The sequence below is a fragment of the Charadrius vociferus genome, unplaced genomic scaffold (genome assembly GCF_000708025.1).
Source record: "Charadrius vociferus isolate BGI_N301 unplaced genomic scaffold, ASM70802v2 scaffold370, whole genome shotgun sequence".
NCBI lineage: Eukaryota > Metazoa > Chordata > Aves > Charadriiformes > Charadriidae > Charadrius > Charadrius vociferus.
This window is the reverse complement of record NW_009646744.1, coordinates 4169963-4190433: the sequence shown is the minus strand read 5'-3', so window position 1 is coordinate 4190433 and position 20471 is coordinate 4169963. Positions and strand designations below refer to the sequence as shown.

General features: G+C 40.3%; 1 protein-coding gene across 1 annotated transcript in view; it reads right to left on the bottom strand.

The window, feature by feature from the left end:
- The window catches only part of SPOCK1 (sparc/osteonectin, cwcv and kazal-like domains proteoglycan (testican) 1), a 319586-nt gene that overhangs the window by 130055 nt on the left and 169060 nt on the right, over positions 1-20471 (bottom strand). The window contains exon 4 of the mRNA XM_009891093.1: positions 947-1061. Coding sequence (XP_009889395.1) covers positions 947-1061 — 115 coding nt within the window. The remainder of the gene's footprint in view (positions 1-946; positions 1062-20471) is intronic.

Genomic DNA, 20471 nt, shown 5'->3' with positions numbered 1-20471 from the left:
TTTATCAGTCAAATGCAATGAAAGAAAGACAACTTATTTTTCTTAAAAGTACAGACCAACTATTCAGCATTGCTCACTATAGCAGTACAGGTTTTATTCGACATCTGTTGGCAAGTGGAGGGGCTTATTTCTTCAGTCTTATTACGGGTTTTGACTAAGAGAGACTCTGCAGATACTCAAGACCAGTTTCCTTACTGGTTCTACTTGTTCTGCATCCAAAATAGGTCAATATTTGTTTGTTTTCTCTAACTTTGTTTATAAATTTCTTCATTATTGATTGTTCATAGCATATTTCAATCTCTGTTCAGTAGGCTTTGTTTAGTAATAGCTTCTCTCAGTGAAGTTCTGTGTTCTAATCTGAACATCTTGGCCAAAGCTTTTAACATACTAGCTATTACACCTGCTCTTAATGCAGCCATTCAACAATCAGATCTGGAGCTTTCTGTAATTATGTGACTCCCTGGGGAGATGCTCTACAAAATTCTACCAACATTTTTCAGTTCTTTACCTAATCTAAGCAGAGGTTTGATATATTTAAAAAAGAAAATCTTTACTAATCTCTTTTTAATTGCTTCTAATTAAGTTACGAGAACTGTAGATGTCTCAGAAACAATGTTTCCATTTCATATTCCAGGTTTTCAGATTTTTACATATTCATAGTTACTGTTCTCTGGGAGAAGAAAACCTCTCCCAGTACTGGGAGAGCGTTCTGCATTCCATGCTACATGGTGCACCATGTTCCAGTTCATCTTCCTGGAATAGCTGCAGTTAGAAATAGTAAGACTTCTGTTTGTTTTTGGAAAAAAAAGGCAAGTAAAACTTTATAGAAATAATTTAATATTATGGTTTTTAATGTTCACTTTGGAGTTTTCTCATTTTACTTCTTCTCATCACACTGGATGTCTATGAAGACACAAAACCCTCAAACAACATGAAGTTTCCTTACCTGTGTACCAGCTGCTTGCGGCTCACACAAATAGCAGTTTCGTAGTCATGAGTGACGCACACTTTATGTGGGCTGCACTTCACCTTCAAACATGGATCTTTGGATGGATCCAGGGCTATAAAAAAACAGACATATTAAAAAAAGAAAGTGAGAAATGCATATAAAGTTATCTCTTAGTTGACAGATGACACATGGTTAGAATGAACAACCCTACATCTGATTGAATAAATACTTTGACACTTTATAGTATGTGCTGCTGTTTTCAGACTGCACGTTAAATAGAGACGTTTAAGTAGAAAAATAGATGGAGAGCTTAAAGACTGATTATTGAATGGTGATCTGAGTCTAACTTGGCATTCACATTAATATTAGAGGTGATACTTTAGGATGAAGTGCTGATATAACAATCTATATCATGCTGTTTATTTCATAGAAAAGTTATGGTGGACTAAAATAAACTCACAAGTAACAAAATGACCAGTATTCTAGAAGCTATCTAATAACTGACGTATTGCAGACTGCTAATAAATTTAATTTCACAGCTATTGTAAACCAGGCATATTATTTTGTAGAAATTATTTTTAATTTTTACAGATAAGCCTCTCTTGTACTTTGCTTAAGTAGAAGAGCAGCGATAGCAATAAAATACTCCTGAGCTTTTACACAACAACTTACATCACCAGCAGTGATGTCGGGAGTTGGATTAGAGAGCATGACGAGTTGCTATCTCAGAGCGAATATTCCCAAGGTGTTGTCCCTGCTGATGCTCCCCAGGGAAAGTTCTTCCTCTAAAGTCAGTCTTTACACTGTTTATTCTCCTTCTGACACTATCCAGCGTTCCCCCTCTTGGTGGTAGCACCCCCACTTTGGTCTATAGCTTTGGTTCCCCGAGGAGTGATCGCTTCTGCCTTGTCCTTTTCTCCAGCAGCCTCACAGGAGCCTAACAAGGGCTGGGGACAGACAGGGACACACTGCCAGAAATGGATCTTCAGTCCTTCAGCCGGCCCCGGGATGAATATACAGTGAGCAATCTTTCGCTCAACAATTCTTACATTGCTGGAGAAAAGGACATGGCAGCAGTAAAGGGAACTTCTCTCCCTCTAACGTGATGGATGATTTGACGTACTGCAGCTAGACAAGAGTCTGGAAAATGTGCAAAAGTGACACGCAAACCTGCACTGGAAAGTGTAGGCTTCCAGAGTTTACCCCCAGGTACACTCTTTACAGTTTTGATTAGGATAGATCCAACGAGCCTTCCTCCTGAACACATCCCTTTACCAAGCAAACACAGTCATCATAGAATCATAGAATGGTTTAGGTTGGAAAGGACCTTGTAGATCATAGAGTTCCAACCCCCTGCCATAGACAGGGACACCTCCCACTAGACCAGGTTGCCCAGGGCCACGTCCGGCCTCAGGGTAGTATCTGCCTCTCTGTACTGGCGTACTGCAGGGCAGCGCAACAGTGGACTTGAAGGAGTGAGTAATGCTGTACCCTGGTGATGATGCAAACGGGCTTTAAGGACTGCAGAGAGAAAGTAATTACCAAAATTGGCACTTAGCCAGGACACGAGGATTAACACACAGGTGCACATCCCCGCACACACACAGAGAGCCCTGCTAATCTGCAAAAAGTACCCAGAGACTGAAACGGCACGGCGAGACACTGCCAATGTTCTAACAGGAGGCTCCCGCAAAGATCCCCATTTAGCTTGTGATGAACCGTTTTCCCCTGATGCAACCAACAGACTCAGAAAGGAGCAGTGAGAGTCTCAGGAACCCCTTCATTTTTTTCTCTCTATAAAAAAAAATGTCTCCTAACACTAAATGAAGAAATTAGCACATGGCTTGTTACACTAGGTTTCACTAGAACTGCACATACCTTTCTCCTCTCCTCAAATAAACGACAACATTAAGCATATATCAGAGGCCCGATATAGTAATATTAGGATTTGGTTTGGGATCATCCTGTTTAGCACCCAAAGTGGGCGAGAGGGTCTGATCTCGGCGGAGGCAGGAGCTGCTCCTTCACAGAGGCAAGAAGGATCCTGGTGCATCAGGTGCTGGAGCGGGCGCTGGAGCAGCCTCCTGCTCCCTACAGAAGCTCAGCAGAGGCAGACAGTATTCGTTGTCCTGCCGGTGTGGAAGACTGCCTGCTCCTGCCAAGTTTCTATAGACTGCTTCCTTAAATGAGTGGTGATTTGATGATCTTTGAAATAAAAAAAAAAAAAAGAGGAGCCATAAAGTTCTGTGCTGGATACTGCTCCAATTAGAGCACTGATCCCACCTGGGAAAATCTCTTACGAGTACTTCTCTGCAATCAAGTCCCATTTGAAAGGCTATCTATCTAAATTCATTCTCTTACAGAGGGATGCTTCTAAAGAGCAATAAGACGTATCTGTGAAAATGAATTACAAATATTAAAAAAATGGTTAGGTGAATACTTCAGAAGAAGGGAAGTCACAGCCATACAGAGAAGATCACCTTTAAGAAGTGATTTTTAGATGAGCTTTTTTTGGACAATATTTCGCCATGGATTTGCCTCTCTGTTCCTCCTCAATGTGTCCTCAAATCTCGTTTTACCTCTCCCTTCCCTCCCCACATAATGGGACACTCTTGGAAATGGGCAACTCAGTTTCATTTTTGGGACTGTATAAAGCTCTTATTGCACATAACGATAACTGAGTCTCCCACTTTTACTGAACGATCAGAGAAACTTTTAAAGGATACTATTTGAAGGACAAGAAGTTTCAGTTTGCTATGTACCAAATGTCTTTAAATGACAGCAAACGTACTTCCAAGAAGCAGAGGATTCTTCTGTTTTCCTGCAGTGCTGAAGTGCTGCAGCTGTTGTGTGTAGGTTTAAACAGCCACAGCTACAAGCTCGTACCACATTAACACCCATTACACATGTGTGATGGGCAATTGAGCTTCACTAGTGCATATGGATTTAGTGGAACGCCTTTGGTGCAAGACATAGGAAATCGTAAAAATAAAACAGAAGCGTTAAAAGCTTTTTCTTTTAAAGCCATTAAAACTGATAGAAAAGGTGAAGGGAGCAAGGAAGGAGAAAAGACCATCTGTTTCCTGCACCATAAACAACAAGGCATCAACCTCCAGTGCGTTGCTATTAGGAGAACACATCGGCAGTGTCTGAGGGGCCCGGGTCTGTCCCACTGAGAAGACCAAAGGCTGAAAAGGCTCTTCAGGCTGTTTTGCTGTTGCCTTTTGGTGTCTTTTCCAAGTCAGACTAACAGGCAGATGAGAAGTAGCCCATCCGCTGCTCTTTACATTCCCAGAACACAGCGGGTGCGATGTATTCTTAATCCTCTCACTGCGCTGTCACAAGAGACTGAGCTAAAGACTGAGGCAGGTATTTGACAGGGATTGAAATGGCAAGCCACAATTTCCTTACCTATCCGTCTACCTAGATATTCTGAAACTGCAACCCAGGGCGAGATACCCTCCTTCTGCAAAGCCTTTAATATGGAAGCGCCACTTGGAGCGTGAAGGGTCACCAGAGCATTGGTTCAGCGGGCTGACAGAATTCAAAGGTCACATCCATACAAAAAAGTTTAATGACCAGCACTTCTGCTGGCTTGCAGCTGGCCCTGCTCTTTTACGGGAGCACGTGCACGTTGTCCACTTCTGCTGGTGACACATCCCTGCTGAAAAACGCTGCATCAACAGAAACCCTTGTGCAAATTGGCTAGGAGCCCAGGGCTAATACCTGCCAACATTGTCGGGCTGCTGGAGGGCACTCCCTGGCCTCGTGCTCATAGTCTTCTATCAGCCACAGCCTGCATAAGTGCGCTTGTGGGGTTAGCCTTGAAAGTCAGTACTAGTTTGGCATAAGAGAAGCAAGATTTAGGCCCACATGGTCTATGTAACATCATGCACAGTTTCAATACGTAGCATTTTTTTCATAGCAAAATTTAATTGAAGAATTATATCCATTTCAGGAATTCCTTAGGTCTTTTAAGACAATAAAAATGCATGCACTTCTGAAGTGTGTATATTGTGAAACAGCATCACACAATACCTTATTGTTAAAAGGAACACAACTTTCAAATATTTTGCAAGTAAAAAATTGTCTATTAAAAGAAAAAATATTGTTGAGGGGTCATCAGTTTGAAGCAAAGGAATGGGAAAAGATGTCGTTGGAAATCCTGGTCACTCCTTCCTTTTAAATCAGGCCTCAACTTCTCTCTACCTCAGTGTCTTGCTTCCAAAATCTCAAAAGAATAATAATGCTGGCAATAATAATAAATGAAGCTGTGTGTTGGATGAATTATTTCATTCATCATGGAAAAGCTCATGAAGATCCTTAAATGGAACACAGTATAGAAACATCATTTCTTATTCATTACAAACAGCCCTTACATACAGTTCAAAACAGCAGAAGGAGGTTTATTAAATACAAGCAAAACTGTGGGCTTTGTCAGAAGACAGCAAGAAACCCACAATGCGGATTATTATTTCTTGAGATTTTTTTTCCACTTATGCAGAATGCATGATCCATACAAACATAAAAGGTCAAAATAGGGATTTTCACGTTTGCAAAGTTCCTCAACATGTTAAATAAGTTTGGAAGGTTGTTCTACTGCTAAGCAGCACAAGCCCTAAGGAGAGCTCATAATAAGAAACAATTTCTGAAATATGCTAATCAAAGATCATGCTTTGTTAATCAGATTTCTACATGACTCGGAGCAGATGCTCATCATCTGCAGAAGAAAAGACCCTTGGGAATAAGATGAAACATAACAACCATATTTGTCATCAGTTCTTTTTGTCCTAAAGCAATGCGTATAAAATCTTTGAAAATGAAGAGCTAAAAGTACAAATAAAGAAGTGAAAGTGGGAAGAGGAGTGAGAAAAAAAATTGAAGTTTTTTATTATAAAGATGTTATTTTATCAGCTTGAAAGGAAAACTACAGCCACCCCTTTTCTACATCAAAGGGTCTGCACATAGTTGCTCAAGTCTGTCTGTGTGGTAATAACAAAAATACCTTAAGCTTGGCTTTAATATGTGAACATCTTTCCACTTATCCTTTAGAATGAGACTGAAGGGGAAACTGATACAGTTAGTTAATCTGACCAGACAGTGGCTGAGGATTGGTCCGAAATTTTTGGAGGTGATCCACATCCAGTCAGTACTGGAATTAAACGTTTCACACGAACACAAATTCTGTGATGAAAACCCACTTCAGCCACCGTGCCTATCTCTCTGTGAGTCCAGGCTCCATAGTTTCCTGCCCTGAGCTTTTCCCATGCTGTTACATCCCCGCACGCTAAGTCTCCAAGGGAAGTACCCATCCCAGGAGGCAGCTGGCTGAAATACAGGGAAATATAAAACTGCACGTCTCTCAGTATAAACATTTTCAGAAGTTTTTCATCCTAGGAAAATTTAGGATTTCTGGCTTTTTATCTTGGCTCAAAAGTCTTATCCTTCCTCACTTAACACCTAGATGCTTCTGCCGCTGGCGTTTGTTTTCTGGTCAGCTATCCTGCTACCCTGAGCTCTGAAGTTTCTTCCTGTCTGGCACAGCAAAAGTGAAGAAGTGTTTAGATGGCCTAAAGTTTCTGCTTTGTTGGCCACTACATTTCTGTAGGAAAATCGTACCCTCGTGGTCTGCCAGCTCTACAGGACAGCTGATTGCTCTGCAAAGGGGAAAGGCTTTCATCTACATGCAGTGACCCAAAACCTATGCCAGGCCCATTTACACAAAACGCAGGTACAGGATCAGAATTCCCGTCGTTAAGAGACAAAGGACTATTTTTTAGTCAAGCTTTTCTTATGCACAGCAACCTCAGCTCCCTATTAAAACTATAAATCTTCTGTGGCTACCTCACAGAGGTACCAGAATAATTGGTAAACAATAAACACCAGGGATTGCATCAGACCATTAACAACCTCCTAACAGTATGTTGGCATCTCTTTCCAATACCAAAAGAACTGCAACCACTAACCATAGCCCAAATCCCTTTCCCTCCCAGCCCCACAAAGCAGAACACAGAACGTTCGCTTACGAACTGCACACACTTTCCTCCCCCCTCCCCGTACCACTCAGCAGAGGCTGCGAGTCTGCAATATAAATCAGTGGTGGACAAAGACCTAACAACAGTGTTTGAGATACTTTTCTATTACATTTCGTGGTTTTATATATTACCACTATAAAGGAAGACTTATGACTTGGAGGAAACTCCTTAGCTCAGACAATGGCAGTACAGGGAGAAGCTGCTCTATGAGACTGTAGCTCTATACGCTGCAGCTGTGGGTCATTGTGTTAATCACAACACAGTAAATTTATTTTTCACACATTTGACTTTAAAAGGGTGATAACAAATAAATACTTTCGATGTCTTGCAGCAATGGATGTGTAATCCTGCAGAAACTGCACAACTAGTTCACAGCAAGATTTATGAGCTTGATTTTGTTTTTATGACCATTTGTTTGGGGGAAGAGAGTAATTTCAAACTCATAGCTGTTTAGTGGAGCTGAAACAAACTACACAATCAAAAAGAAATGGCATTATGTAAATATTGGGTTTTTTGTTTTCAAAATTGCCTGACAATAAGTACTATGATCACTCAATGACAAAAATACTTCTGCATAATGAAATGTCAAGAGCAGTTGCTTTTATGCAATCCCCTTGGAACTGTTCTGACTATATGAGAAAAGAAGAACATCTGTTGAGAAAGGTATGATGAACTGGATGCAGAGATCCTGGCGCATATTTTAAGACAAAAAAAAAAAAGATTGATAATAAAACAAAGCCTCTCAATTAAATGATGCATTACAGTATAGGTGTGCATTTCAATATTATTATGTATTACTCCCTGGGCAAGCCCCAGAAGGCAAGCACAGCTCCTGGCCCTACAAGCCCACAGGTAGGGCGCGGGAGTGGGAAGGCTGCAAAGACAAGCGGGGCTGGGAGGAAGGTGGGCTCCTCACCCGGCTTCTTCCCCAGCCTGCATGAAACTCCAACGGCAGCTAATGTCAAACTCCAGATGTGAGTGGCACTGTTTCAAATCAGCATTCCGTCACTACTTACCACACGGTGACAGCCAAAGAGAAAGTGGGACCAAAGCAGCTAAGTACTCACTTGGAGGAATTTTACGCCATACTTCCATGAAAATCGTCGTATAGCAAACATGTAAGAAGCCACGCAGCTAGCTTAAACATGTATTAATAAAAATCTCTGCAAACTTGCCGTTGATTTTTGCAAGGAAAGGTGCACGTTTTCAACACATGGTGGCTAAAACCAGTTATGGTTTTAATGCTTCAGTTGTCCGAAGTAAACCATAGACTTCCTCCCAGAATTAGAGCTTCTACTCAGCTTAAAAGTGGATGATGAATTTCTGCTTTTTTTCCCTTAACGTGAACATGGCCATACATATTAACTTGAGGAGCACTCAGGTGAACGTTGCTCTGCTTTCCTGTGAAAACACAATAGTTTTCAATGCTCCGGAGGTAAACTCCAACCAATCCACGTGCTGAGTTTAGACTGTCAGTGGAGCTTAATCCAAGTGCAATGGGACTACCCCATCACCCTTATATGAACAAGACACCCAAGTAAGCCTGTGATGGACTTCCAGGCTTTTATACCTATTTAGAAGGCTTCTGCCTATACCCATCCTCAGATTTTCTTATTTTACAGGTTAGTAAGTGGCCCCATTGAGTGGCTAAGACTGTCTTGCTTATTGGAGCCGACTGTAACATTTCTTCTCAAAGTTGGTATTGTTAAGAATTCTGGTTTTAAAAAATATTATTTAACATATCAATTGCAAATAATTACCAATACTTTTAATTCTGCTTCTGCAAATCTTGGCATAAATCATTCTGCTTCATTAGGGAGAAAATTGGTGTTAGCCCTCCCCCAAGTCTAGGGGAGAACATGTCTTCGATTAACAAGCTCAGATATTTAAGTCCCTCGTTCTCTCTCACATGCTCCCTCTCTGCATAATTACTCAGAGCAATTTCCATACTGAAATCAATTCAGCTGAAAATTAATTACCGTAGGCCTGAATGTTTCAAACATGTATGTGAATTATTTTCAGTAAATGGAATTTCTCAAGGCAGTTAAACAGTAACATCTCAAAACTGTCAGCATTTATTCCATCACTGCATACTATTTTTGCATAGTTTTGTTTTGGAGCACCCTAACATTTGAGTGGCTGAAGACGTTGGTATAGTGCAAAGAAACATCTATTTTAATTTTTACAGGCACTTTCAAAAATCATTGCTTATAACTGACATATAATTGCTTTTGACATTGCTGAGGGCCATCCAAGGCAAAAGATGCTTCAAAGGACTCTACGTACTTCCTTTCCAAAGCGAAGGATAAGAACCAGAGTATTCAAAGGAATTTCCTTGACAAATATACAGAAATCTGGTGCAGTGAAACTAAGTGAAGAAAAGAAAAAAAGAGATAGGACTCTAAGTTAGGAAATGTGCTTCCATTGGTGGATGTGATTATCAGTCACCACCTTCAATGCAGGCATTTGGCCATCAATAGTGCAGAGATATGTACCACACTAAAGTTGATTTTCTGAAGAGTCCTAAAAGAGAAGCTCCCGGTTTGATTTCTGACAATGAATGGTAATAATTTATATCTCAATATACACTGGAAAAAAAAGAAGCTGTCAAATCCAGCTCCGTACTCGCTTTGTTTTTCAGCGAGCACCAGGTGCACTGTGCACAAACAGCTCTCCCGCCTGCGAGGGAAAGGTTCAGCCAGTGCGCCAGTCCAGAGCCCTCGCAGCGGCTCAGTAACGTGTGAGCTGGCAGCAGTGCCGTCGTGCTTCTCTGAATGCCAAACACTTCCACCATGTGACCATTTGTGCTTGTACGTGCCATACCCGAGGGTGTGTTTCTGCATATCCCGGTAAGCCGAAGGCAAAACAGACCTAAAAATCCCACAGACAGAAGGATGTTGGTCAGATGTTCGCTTCAATTATTAATTGCAGGAAGTAGTGAGGGTACAAAAATAACCCCATTCTCCGGGACTCACAGGGCTTTGGCATATGTTTAATGACAGCAGCTCTACAGTGTCTGCCTTAGAGTCCCAAAAACCCCTGGGGCGATCCAGCTTCAAGCTTCCTGGGATGGAAGTAGAGCTTCAAAAGATCGCTCTAATCTGTAGTTGGTGGAACATGAGAAAATGAAGAAACCTCTGCTTCTGCCTCGCAGGGAGGGCACAGTTCTGCAGTATCTGTCTTAACAGATGCTCAGCACAGGAGCAGAGTGAAAAACATGAGTGTTTCCTTGGGTCAGCCTCAGCTCTCTGCTTGCTTTTCAAAGGTACCCCATAACCACGCAGTCAAGCGTCTCTAACCCCAGGCATCCTGCTGCCCGCTCCAGAGGATCCCTACCCCACCAGCTTTTCACAGCTCGGCCACAGCCGGCGGGGCTCCCACTGCGGGAGAGCTATTACCCATTCCCCCCCGGCCCCTGGGGTGCCCCAAGCCCGACCAGTCCGCTTCTGGGAAAACGACGCTCCCTCAGACTTTCAAGCTCAATTTTCTGGCAAATGAGCGCGAGGAAAAGAGAGAGGAAGCACTTGGGTCTCCACACTGGCAGAACTGGCTGGCTGGTAACATCTTGTGAAATGATTGTAAGTCAGATCTGATTTTTGTGAGAAGCTGAGGCTGCACTTTCCATATCTGGGATTGAACTTGGGTCCTGCAATGCCAGCTCATTCTCTTAAAGCTCCAGAACAGAACTTTGTTTTTCTGTCCAAAAGATAGTAAGATTTTGTTCTCATTGCTCCTGGGGAAATACTGAAAATATAAACTACAAAGATTTAAAAAAATCAAAGCCATAAAAAGACTTCAAATCATTATTAAATAAAAAAAGAAAGTATATTCAAAATACTTCGAGATTTCTGAATGCTTGGACTTGAAAATTCTCTGGTAATTTTGAAATTACAAATGTAATTTTCCCTCTGAACTGACCTAGACAATTTGGGCTTTCTTTTACACTGGAATGAATTACCATTTATTTAGTGGGATTTCATTTAATACAAATTATTTTACTGCAAGGCCAATGAAAACAAATAAGGTTATACCTTCTTCAGAAAATAATATTTTAAGTTATTCATGCATAATTAAAGATACACCCTTCCCATTTCAGATGAATACAAACATATACTTTGATTTCCTTGGAGAGAAGTTGCATTGTGCGTCATGAAGCACTTCTGAAATAATTCTGAGGCTGTTGCAATTTATACTTTAACTGAAGCAATAATATAATGGGAAAAAATTTACCATGATTTAATTCCGATAGCTAGCTTGTGAGAAACCGAACCATTTTCCAACTCTGATTAAGAACTGTAATGAAGTGTAATACTGTGAACTATGAGTAGAAAAAAATAAAACAGAACTAAATATATGTGGATATACGACTTCTCTGTATTTCTCATAGAGAAAACCTCTTACCAATCAAATTTTATCATTCTCCATTAGACATATTACGTCATTAAATCTCATTTGAAAACATGAATAACTTCTTTTAATGTTTATATTTTAGAGGTAACACAGAAGCAAAAGCGCATCGCTGTTATTACTGATTCCATCAGCATATAGTAAAAAATGAGGACCGAACTGCTGTTTTTACGAATCAGTATTTCGGTATGCATAATTACAATTCTTTTCTAACAGCACTGTAGAGAGCTAGGCAAGCAATAGAAATTCTAGATATGAATGCTCTGAAAGGCTGACAAGTTTGCTCTATTTGTCGACAGACTGAATGTCAATGTTGTTACAGTTACAGCAATTCCCAGCCAGGCACCCTGTGTATCTCCACATACTCGTATTTAAATGTTAAACGAGATAAGACATTCAGCCCTGGAAATGAGAAAACCTCTACTATTTCCATTAAGTTCCTTTGCTTATTTGCTAGGAGAAATGAAACAGAATTTGGCTCCAAACATTATCAGCTATTGAGTATAAAATATAGGAGCTCATTTTATGCTTAATTAATAAGGTACAATATGGAAAGCATTCTTTGAAACAGTATGCAGGGGAAGAACTACCAACTTCACACTTGTTCTTAGCATCTTAGCGCATGGGCAGGGTCTGTCCTAGTCAATGGGGCGAGAAGGAAAGACACCCTTACGTTGTCCTCTTGTTCTATCATTGCCTTTTTTGAGACTTTGGATAAATGAGTCGGTCGCTCTACATCTCCCTGTCTTTTTTCAGTATTTAAAACGGGGATAGTAATACTTACCTGTCTAGAAAGCACCCTGGGACTCTTGGAAGGCACCACAAAACACAAGCAAAGGGCCCCTGTGGATGACTTGTAATGTAATAATTTCAAAACAGCTAAATTCTGCAGAACTAAGAGCCGTTTCATGTTCATTTATGGCAGTCTGATTGTCTCCATGGAAACATGGGCAAAACACTTTATTTTCTACATCCACAAAGGAAGATTTGTTTCCATATTACATTAGTTTTAGTGTGCACTGAGCAAAACAAACACAAAAATAAAAGACTTTTCAAAGACTGATTTCATTCTGAAAAGATAGCAGTTTCAGCCCTATCACACAGAAGCAATCCCTGTCAACCTGAGACCACAGTGGAAAACCTTGCAAGATGGGCAGCATTCTGCAGAACACCTCTGCATTGGGGATCAAATAGAAAAATCACAGACTGGTAAGTTTGCAGGTGAAGAATTTATTGCCCGAAGAAACCACTACAATTTTAAAGTTACAGAGATTTTAGCCATGAGAGCTGACAAAATGACATGACCCTACAGAATGAGTGCTGCTTCTGCTACCCGGGGTTTGTACGTAATCTAGAAATCTGTACACCACAAAGCACATCAAAACTGGAAATGGGCTGGGGCTGGCTAGCCTGATAGACTGTGGCTTAATGTGCTTTTCATTGCTTTTGAGAGGAATCACCTAAGCAGGAAAAGATGAAGCTCCTCTATGGATAATCAATTAGTCATATAATTGATACCCGGAAGAGGTTTAAATGGGAAACAAATGGAAGGACAAACACCTGTCCTGGCTGGTTCTAAAGTACAGCAACTATAAATCCAGCAAAAAGAATTCCTTCCTCTAGCATCAGTTTAACAGAAACAAGTGCTGTGAAAATGAGTGAATATCTAATACCATTCCTCACTCCACAGTGGAAGAGAGAATCTCTAATGTGAAGGAAATAAAGATGAAAATTCATAAACTACAAAATCATTTTGTAAAAATTAACTCCGCTCTGCCGGAATTGACCAGCAATTGCTGGAAATGTGACAAAGGCGGAAATTTTGAGACTGGGAGTTTCTAAACAGTAGAAGATCGGTGACTTTTCTGCCCAGAATGAAATGAAAGGGGAAAAAAGCAGCTAACCTCAGAAGTGGAAAAAGCAGATTGTCAAATGGGCTGGAAGACAGAAAGTGGTCACGAGGAAGAGCATTAGCATTGCAATTCAGAAGTGCCTAGTGGTATGATAGCAATGAAAATATGAAGTTATAGAACATGTATAGCCCGGCACAACAATACGTACAGAAGGAAAAAAACAAACAAACAAACAAACAAAATTGGGTTCTTTCTACAGGGTTTTTTCTTGCTACACTTTAGTTGCTACAGAAGTGTGGAAACTGATGATCAACTTTTAATTCACACAGCCTACAGTTCCTCTCTTGGTTTTGAGAGCTCAAAATTAATTTTCAGCACCAAAAGATCACCTCTACAGAGCTGCTGCTAAATCAACACACTTTGCAGTTGGCTTTTTATAGTTGTCTGGCAAATGCATACCAGGCTAAAATTCTAGTCTCATTAATGCATCTCAGGGCATCTCGATATGTCTTTTGATAAGTGATTGATAATAATTTTTAAACACAGATAAATAATGTTTAAAAGGTTTTAAATGGATTCACAGTTTAATTAAAATGCTTTATGTTTTTCAAAAAAATTATACACTGACGAAGATATCATCTGACAGAGGAAAAATGCTATTTCTCTTGCGATTACTTAGCTAAAATAATTCTGAAAAAAAGATCCTTTATGAAGTTAAAGTTTGAACAGTTCCTTGTGGGTACTTGAGTAACTGCCTGGAATAACTAAAATGTTGGTTTCTCCTTTTCCCACAAAGAGCTGAGGCTGCCTCAGGCAATACAACAGCAAATTCTGTAACTTTGCACTCAGCATGGTATCTAAAATCCACTTTTACAACAGAGGAACAACTGTTCATATGAGAATTGCTTCATCTCTGGAACACCTAGGCAAGAAATGCCTAGAAAAAGAGTAAGCTTCCTGAGTTATGAAGTAACACTGAATTATTCAGGGTTCCTGATGTACATGTTACTTTTTATTGGAACAAAGATAAAGCATGGAGTTCTAATAAAAAGGAACCATGTCTATCAGTAATGCTGAATAATTCAAATCCAAAGTAACAGTGGAATTGGAAACTGGCTTTTACTCCCTTTCAGGGAATAGATATTATATTTCCAGAGTCAAATTGTCTGATCTGTCTCTAGATGTATCCGGAGGCATTGCCCCAAATTTAAGACAAGAATAATGTGAAGAGCAAGAAACAGTGTTACAATGGTTTGGAGATAGGAGATGGGAAAGAGGGAGGACACCAGCACGAGCTACTGCTAACATTCTAAATGAATTAACTTAATTCAGTTTTGATCTGAAAAGATGTAAATGTTACCTGTGACTGCTATCCCCTCTAGACTTCACCACTCCCAGTGAATATGGAAAATGCAGAAAGATAAGCAGTGGATCTCAGATTGGAGGGAATACCAAATCCAATTTCTAGCAAGATCCTTGTTGAAAAATGATGGTCAGAAGATAGAAACAGTGTAACTGTGACCTCAGTATAAAGGAGAAAAAAAATTTCAATTTATATAAATGTGCTGGTATGTTAAGGGAACAGTTGTATTTCAGCACGATTTATACATCCCACTGCTTCTTCTGCAGAATATATTTCTATTTGCTTTTAATCAGTAAATTGACATTTTAATAAGCACTCATTGCTACAAAGAGGTCTTTTCTACTGCAAGAGGAGGGTGGAGCAAGCCCTACAATAAGACAGACTGACAATGAGGGAGTATCTCCTCTCCTTTCTGATTCCTCCTTCCTCTCCTGTGGAGTTTGCAATACCCCTGTATTACTTGGGCAGACACTGAACTGGAAAATGAGTTTAGCTTGATTTTACCATAGTCAAACATTAAAATCTGTTCAGAGAAAATGTGTTTGTCTGACATAATGACTGAATTTGCATTTATAATTTGGGCAAGATCATTTTTCCAGATGATTTCATAGTATTTTCTGGGATAGAGTTGCTGCCAGAAAACCTAACTCAAAATTTTCAGCCACTTTAAGTCATGTCAGAGCAAAGACTGTAGACAACCTGAATATACTAGGTGTGCAGGAGAGAAAAAACTAACCAAGAGCTTCATCTTCTGTGCTCTGACCCTTTTTCAACACTTCAGATATTAAAGTAACTTTCCTTAGTGAGATATAGAGGTGGGGAACAGCCGTACAAACTATTAAGTGCAAGCGGCAGTTAAGTTACAGTCCCATCGGCTGTATCACAAACCTTGGACAGAAACACTGTCACAGCAGCTTCTGCCGTTGCCACAGAGGCAGTCTTAGTGTTCAGTACTGTAAGTTCATCAACAACAGAGTAAAAATGCAATTCTGCCCCTAATGCTTGAGAGCCATTACGTTATACAGCACAATTTGGAAGCAGGGAGTCAGCCTTTCAGGTCAGGGTATTTAACGCAGTTAACTTACACCATCGTCCCTTGCTCTTTCATACACAATACATATGCACTCACAAAAAGTGAAGACATTAAAAAAACATAGTTAAAAGAAAAACCAGTATCTTAACGCATTATTCCATGTGTACGTCTGGTATAAACGAGCTACGGGGATCTATCGCAAGAACTCAGATTAAACTACAGCAACAGCCTTTGTACTAATGTGCAAGACCTAATGAGGGAATTCCTTCCTCTCTTTCTCGCACAGTATCAATTTCATGCCCTATAGGTTTTTAAATGGCCCACAAATCTTTGTGATTTGTTTTTTTCTCTAAAGGAAGACTACCATATCAAGTCTTTTAATGCAAGCTGAACAGTCAGTAACAGTCAAGATATTTATTAGGCATAATGGGCTCCTTAAACATGGAAGAATCTATATGGGACATGGCCATTAGTACGTGCGTAGCCTTTACTACTGGCTCCCAGTGTTTGCTGAAGGTGGATGGTGGTACACCCACATTAATATACAGACAGGTTTTTTTAAGGGCTTGGCAAACGCTTCAGAACAGTAGGTGTCCAAGTGCCAATGTCATTGTTTCAGAAGAAAGATCCTTCTTTCCTCCTTTCAGTGGATTGTCTCGGTAGCTCCTCCTTGAAGTTTTGTATCTAGCTAATTAATTTAGCAGTCTCTCAGGCTGCAGGATAATTTGAAACTCAGCATGTTCTGCTACTGGTAATTTGTTAGTGTGTCTAAATTTCTCATCACTTAACTATGCTTTCAGGTGGATTTCTGGATCATTTGGCTTTATAATGAAACAGGACAAAGCCAAAAGGCGGCAGCTAGAATGGCTATACTGACTTTTGCTATTTACTTGCAGCCTGAGGAAGCAAACAAATGAAGAGGAAGCTCAGCAGGCTCGTGACTACAAATATGGAAGACTGATGGGCATTTTTACTGGCAGTGGACTGTCATGTTTTTGTAGTGAAATAAAATGATCATATAGTCTTTCTTTTCTGTGAGTAACCTCAAATTTTCATTGTGCTTAAAATCGCAGAGTGTTACAGCTGGAGTGCTGATCCTGTACAATGCTGTTTACCCACAACTTCCTCTGATGGCATTAACTGGCAGCCTTAAAAAATGCCAGAGAAACACTAACATCCCTGAAGAGCCATATGGGAAGTACTAAGCACCGGCATCGGAGAATGCGCAAATTTAAAAAAGGCCATATTTTTACAGATACTTAGTTTTTAATGATGAAACACTGTGTATTATCATAGACCAGTGGAAACTTTCATTTCTTTGGGATTAGGATCACTTGCTGCTTTTAAATGGGCTTTGTTAAATGATTCATACAATGGGACCAATAGGAAGGAAGGGATACTCCAGGCTTATCTAAACAGCAGCTTTGGTCATTTGGAGGATTAAAATACTTCTACTCTGCTGCTGACACATTTGAGAAAAAATGTACAAATGAAAAAGAAAGAGATGGAAATACAACAACAGTAGACATAAACATTCCTGCCACCACGGTAAAGCTGATAGCTCGGCAATACATGTTACTGCTCACACTATGCTCTAGAAGAGAAAATGGAAGCCAAACATGAGGGACAGTTTGGGCCAACGACCCTATCTCTGCTTGCTGTTATGGTTCTGGTATCTTTGTCGCTCACGCTTGATAGCGCTATCAGAAAGAGGAGACCACAACAGTTCGAATCTTTCATTCTTACCCATTACGGCAGTTCTCATGTAATGAATAATTCACATCTACATTATTTGCTTGAACTGCTGAATGCTGGGACTCACAACCAGATAATTAGCTAATAAAGAATAGTGGATTTGTTGCATGCTTCACTTACCCGTTTCTGCAAATTAATGTAAAGATGACAATGTGCATTCATACAGAACATATACACAAGCAATGTAGGAAGAAGAAGTCTTAAAAGTATCACATAACTACCAACATCTATATAATGCATGTAGCTTCAAAATGATGCTAAAATTTGTCCGCTGCTACAGTCATACGTGTGCATTTGCCATAGAACATACACCATTATAGTGCCTGAAATGATCCCACATCTTTCTGCAGCTGAAATCAGAGATGGAGAAACCCAGAACTGATCACAGTGCCTTTCAGAATGGAAGCTTTTGGCTCTCCCCAAGAAGATCAACTGGAAGACACTCTATTAGATTAGATTACACATTTAATTAGAATTACATTATCCATCAACACTTAAAAGCTTCTAGACTCCTTTTACTATTTCTTTGAGTCTAAGTGTGCCTATTATCAACTCTCCTAGGTCATACCTTAATAATATGCAAATGCACAGCACAGGCTCAGATTTAGTGGGAACAGACAGGAAGTCCTTAGGGGGATATTGCTGCCCATTAACAACATCTCAAGCTGTGCCCACGCTCCCATGTCGAGTTGCTTCCTCTCCAGCGCCGTGAATTTTCCAAATCCAGTTTAAAAAAAACTTGTAATATTTGTCATTTTATTCGAAAGGCAAGAGTGCAGTCAGTATTTTGGTAACATTTGAAAGAAGGATTCAAGACATAATTTGTACATCACAGAACGGGAGGGAATAGGACATGGGGCCATCTGTCTTCTGACTGAAACTGATACAGGCTTTAATGGAGTTACACTGGGGATCTGGCTTAAGCGGGCTGGCAAGGACAGGAAACAAATGTGGAGCAGTTAATGAAGCAGAATGTAAGTGAGCAGCAACCAGTGTGATAGCCTGGGATGAGTCTGAAATAAAGATATTTGCTCTTCTTTTAGGAATTACAGATTCCAGAGGCAAATCTTTAGCAGAAAACACCTACTTGAGCAGCCCTCAAGGAATACTGAATGCTATGTGAAGAATAAAAGGCTCCATGTATTGGTTACTGTGCATCTTTCAGTGAAAAAAAAACCAAACCTAAAAATTATCGATCAACTAAAGCCGTTGGAAATGCATGAGAGAGGGAAAAGTACTAAGAGACACAAGTACCACAGATTCCTCGAGTGTTGTGTCTTCTGTGTGCCCACTGACCCCAATCAGTATCTCCAGCTCATACATTACTTGAGAGCTTGCAAATGCAACTGAAGTACTACAGAAATGCTTTATTTCAGCATGCCAGTATGTTTTGGTACTTTAATCATAGGTTGTCTACTTGCTGACATAAAATCACCCTAATCTTCCCCACTAAAGTTTTGCCCAGCTCTCATTTGCTAATTTAGCTCGAGGCTACATCCTCATCTTTGAGGAGAGTTGCTCATCTCACTTCAAATGACTCAGAGGATTCAATATCCAATTAACTTTCTGAAAATCTAGTTGTTCTATAACTTTGCCAGTTGGAGTGAGTGTGTGTTAAATTTACTTACCAACATGATCTTCTTTTATTATAACTTGACATCTTATCTCATCAGCAGTGCCTTGAAATATTGACCTGGGAAAATATGCTGATGCTTAATTGGGGGTGTGTGTGTGTGGAATGTGTATGTGGGGGTAGGAATTTCATTAATTAGCCTCCTACCAAATTACTCTGCCAAGAGGGAACAAGTATAACTGATGATACATTTCCTAGATGAGTCTGCAAATACCACAAAGTCAAGAACTAGCATCTATAGCCCAATATGATCTTAACTCTCAGACTGCAGGATAACACATTCCGGTATAACTAAATACCTCAATCCAGTGAAATCCATAATCCACAGTACCTCTTACTAATCTCTTAGAAATCAAAAACCTCATCTGTCCACTACCCAGATGAAAAGAAGTGTAAATTATCCTTGCTGCTCCCTCCTGTCCACAAAATGAATCCTTTTGCACGATATGAGACTACAAGCTGCACACCATCCTTTCTGCTGGTTCAGCTGAGGGCTGGTAAGTTTTAGATACAAAGAGTAGGGAGCAGTCTTTTTTCAGCGGTGCCCAGTGATAGGACTAGGGGTAATGGGCACAAGCTTAAACATAGGAAGTTCCATCTTAACATGAGGAGGAACTTCTTTACCTTGAGGGTAGTGGAGCACTGGCACAGGCTGCCCAGAGAGGTTGTGGAGTCTCCCACTCTGGAGACATTCCAAACCCGCCTGGACGCCATCCTGTGCAATCTGCTTTTGGCGACCCTGCTCTGGCGGGGGGGTTGGACTAGGTGATCTCCAGAGGTCCCTTCCAACCCTGACCATTCTGTGATTCTGTGAGTAACTTAAAATGGATTAATGCAGAGGCCCCATCTCTGGTGGTGTTGAAGGCCAGGCTGGATGGGGCTTTGAGCAACCTGGTCTGGTGGGACGTGTCTCTGTCCATGGCAGGGGGTTGGAACGAGATGATCTTTAAGGTCCTTTCCAACCTAAACCATTCTATGATTCTATGATTATCAGGTATCTGAAGATGATGTGAACATATGCAGAGATTTCTATTGAGCTCAAGTGATAGGTTCTTGAATCTACAGAAGGATGAAAATTTTTTCTTGGTATCATATGTATAAAAGAGCGCCGATAATGCCTTTCTTAGCCTTCAATTTATTATTCTGAAAATTGATCAGATGTATCAAAAAAAGTTGTTCAGCTGAATGTGCCACTGAAAATCCATGTGATTCAAGTCAACAAGTTGCCTAGAGAGTTAAGAGAAAATGAATAACCTGCATTTACTAATGGGTTATCAATTAGAGCACGCATAGAAGAGTCACTGATAAAGCAGAAGGGAGGGATGGTGATGTCAAGCAGAAGGCAGAACTCCATTTATATGATGTGCTCACACCAACTCTTGGGAAAGGATCATGGGCTTGGTGAGGCACTACAAAACTAGATTCGCACAGTAGGCATCAGAC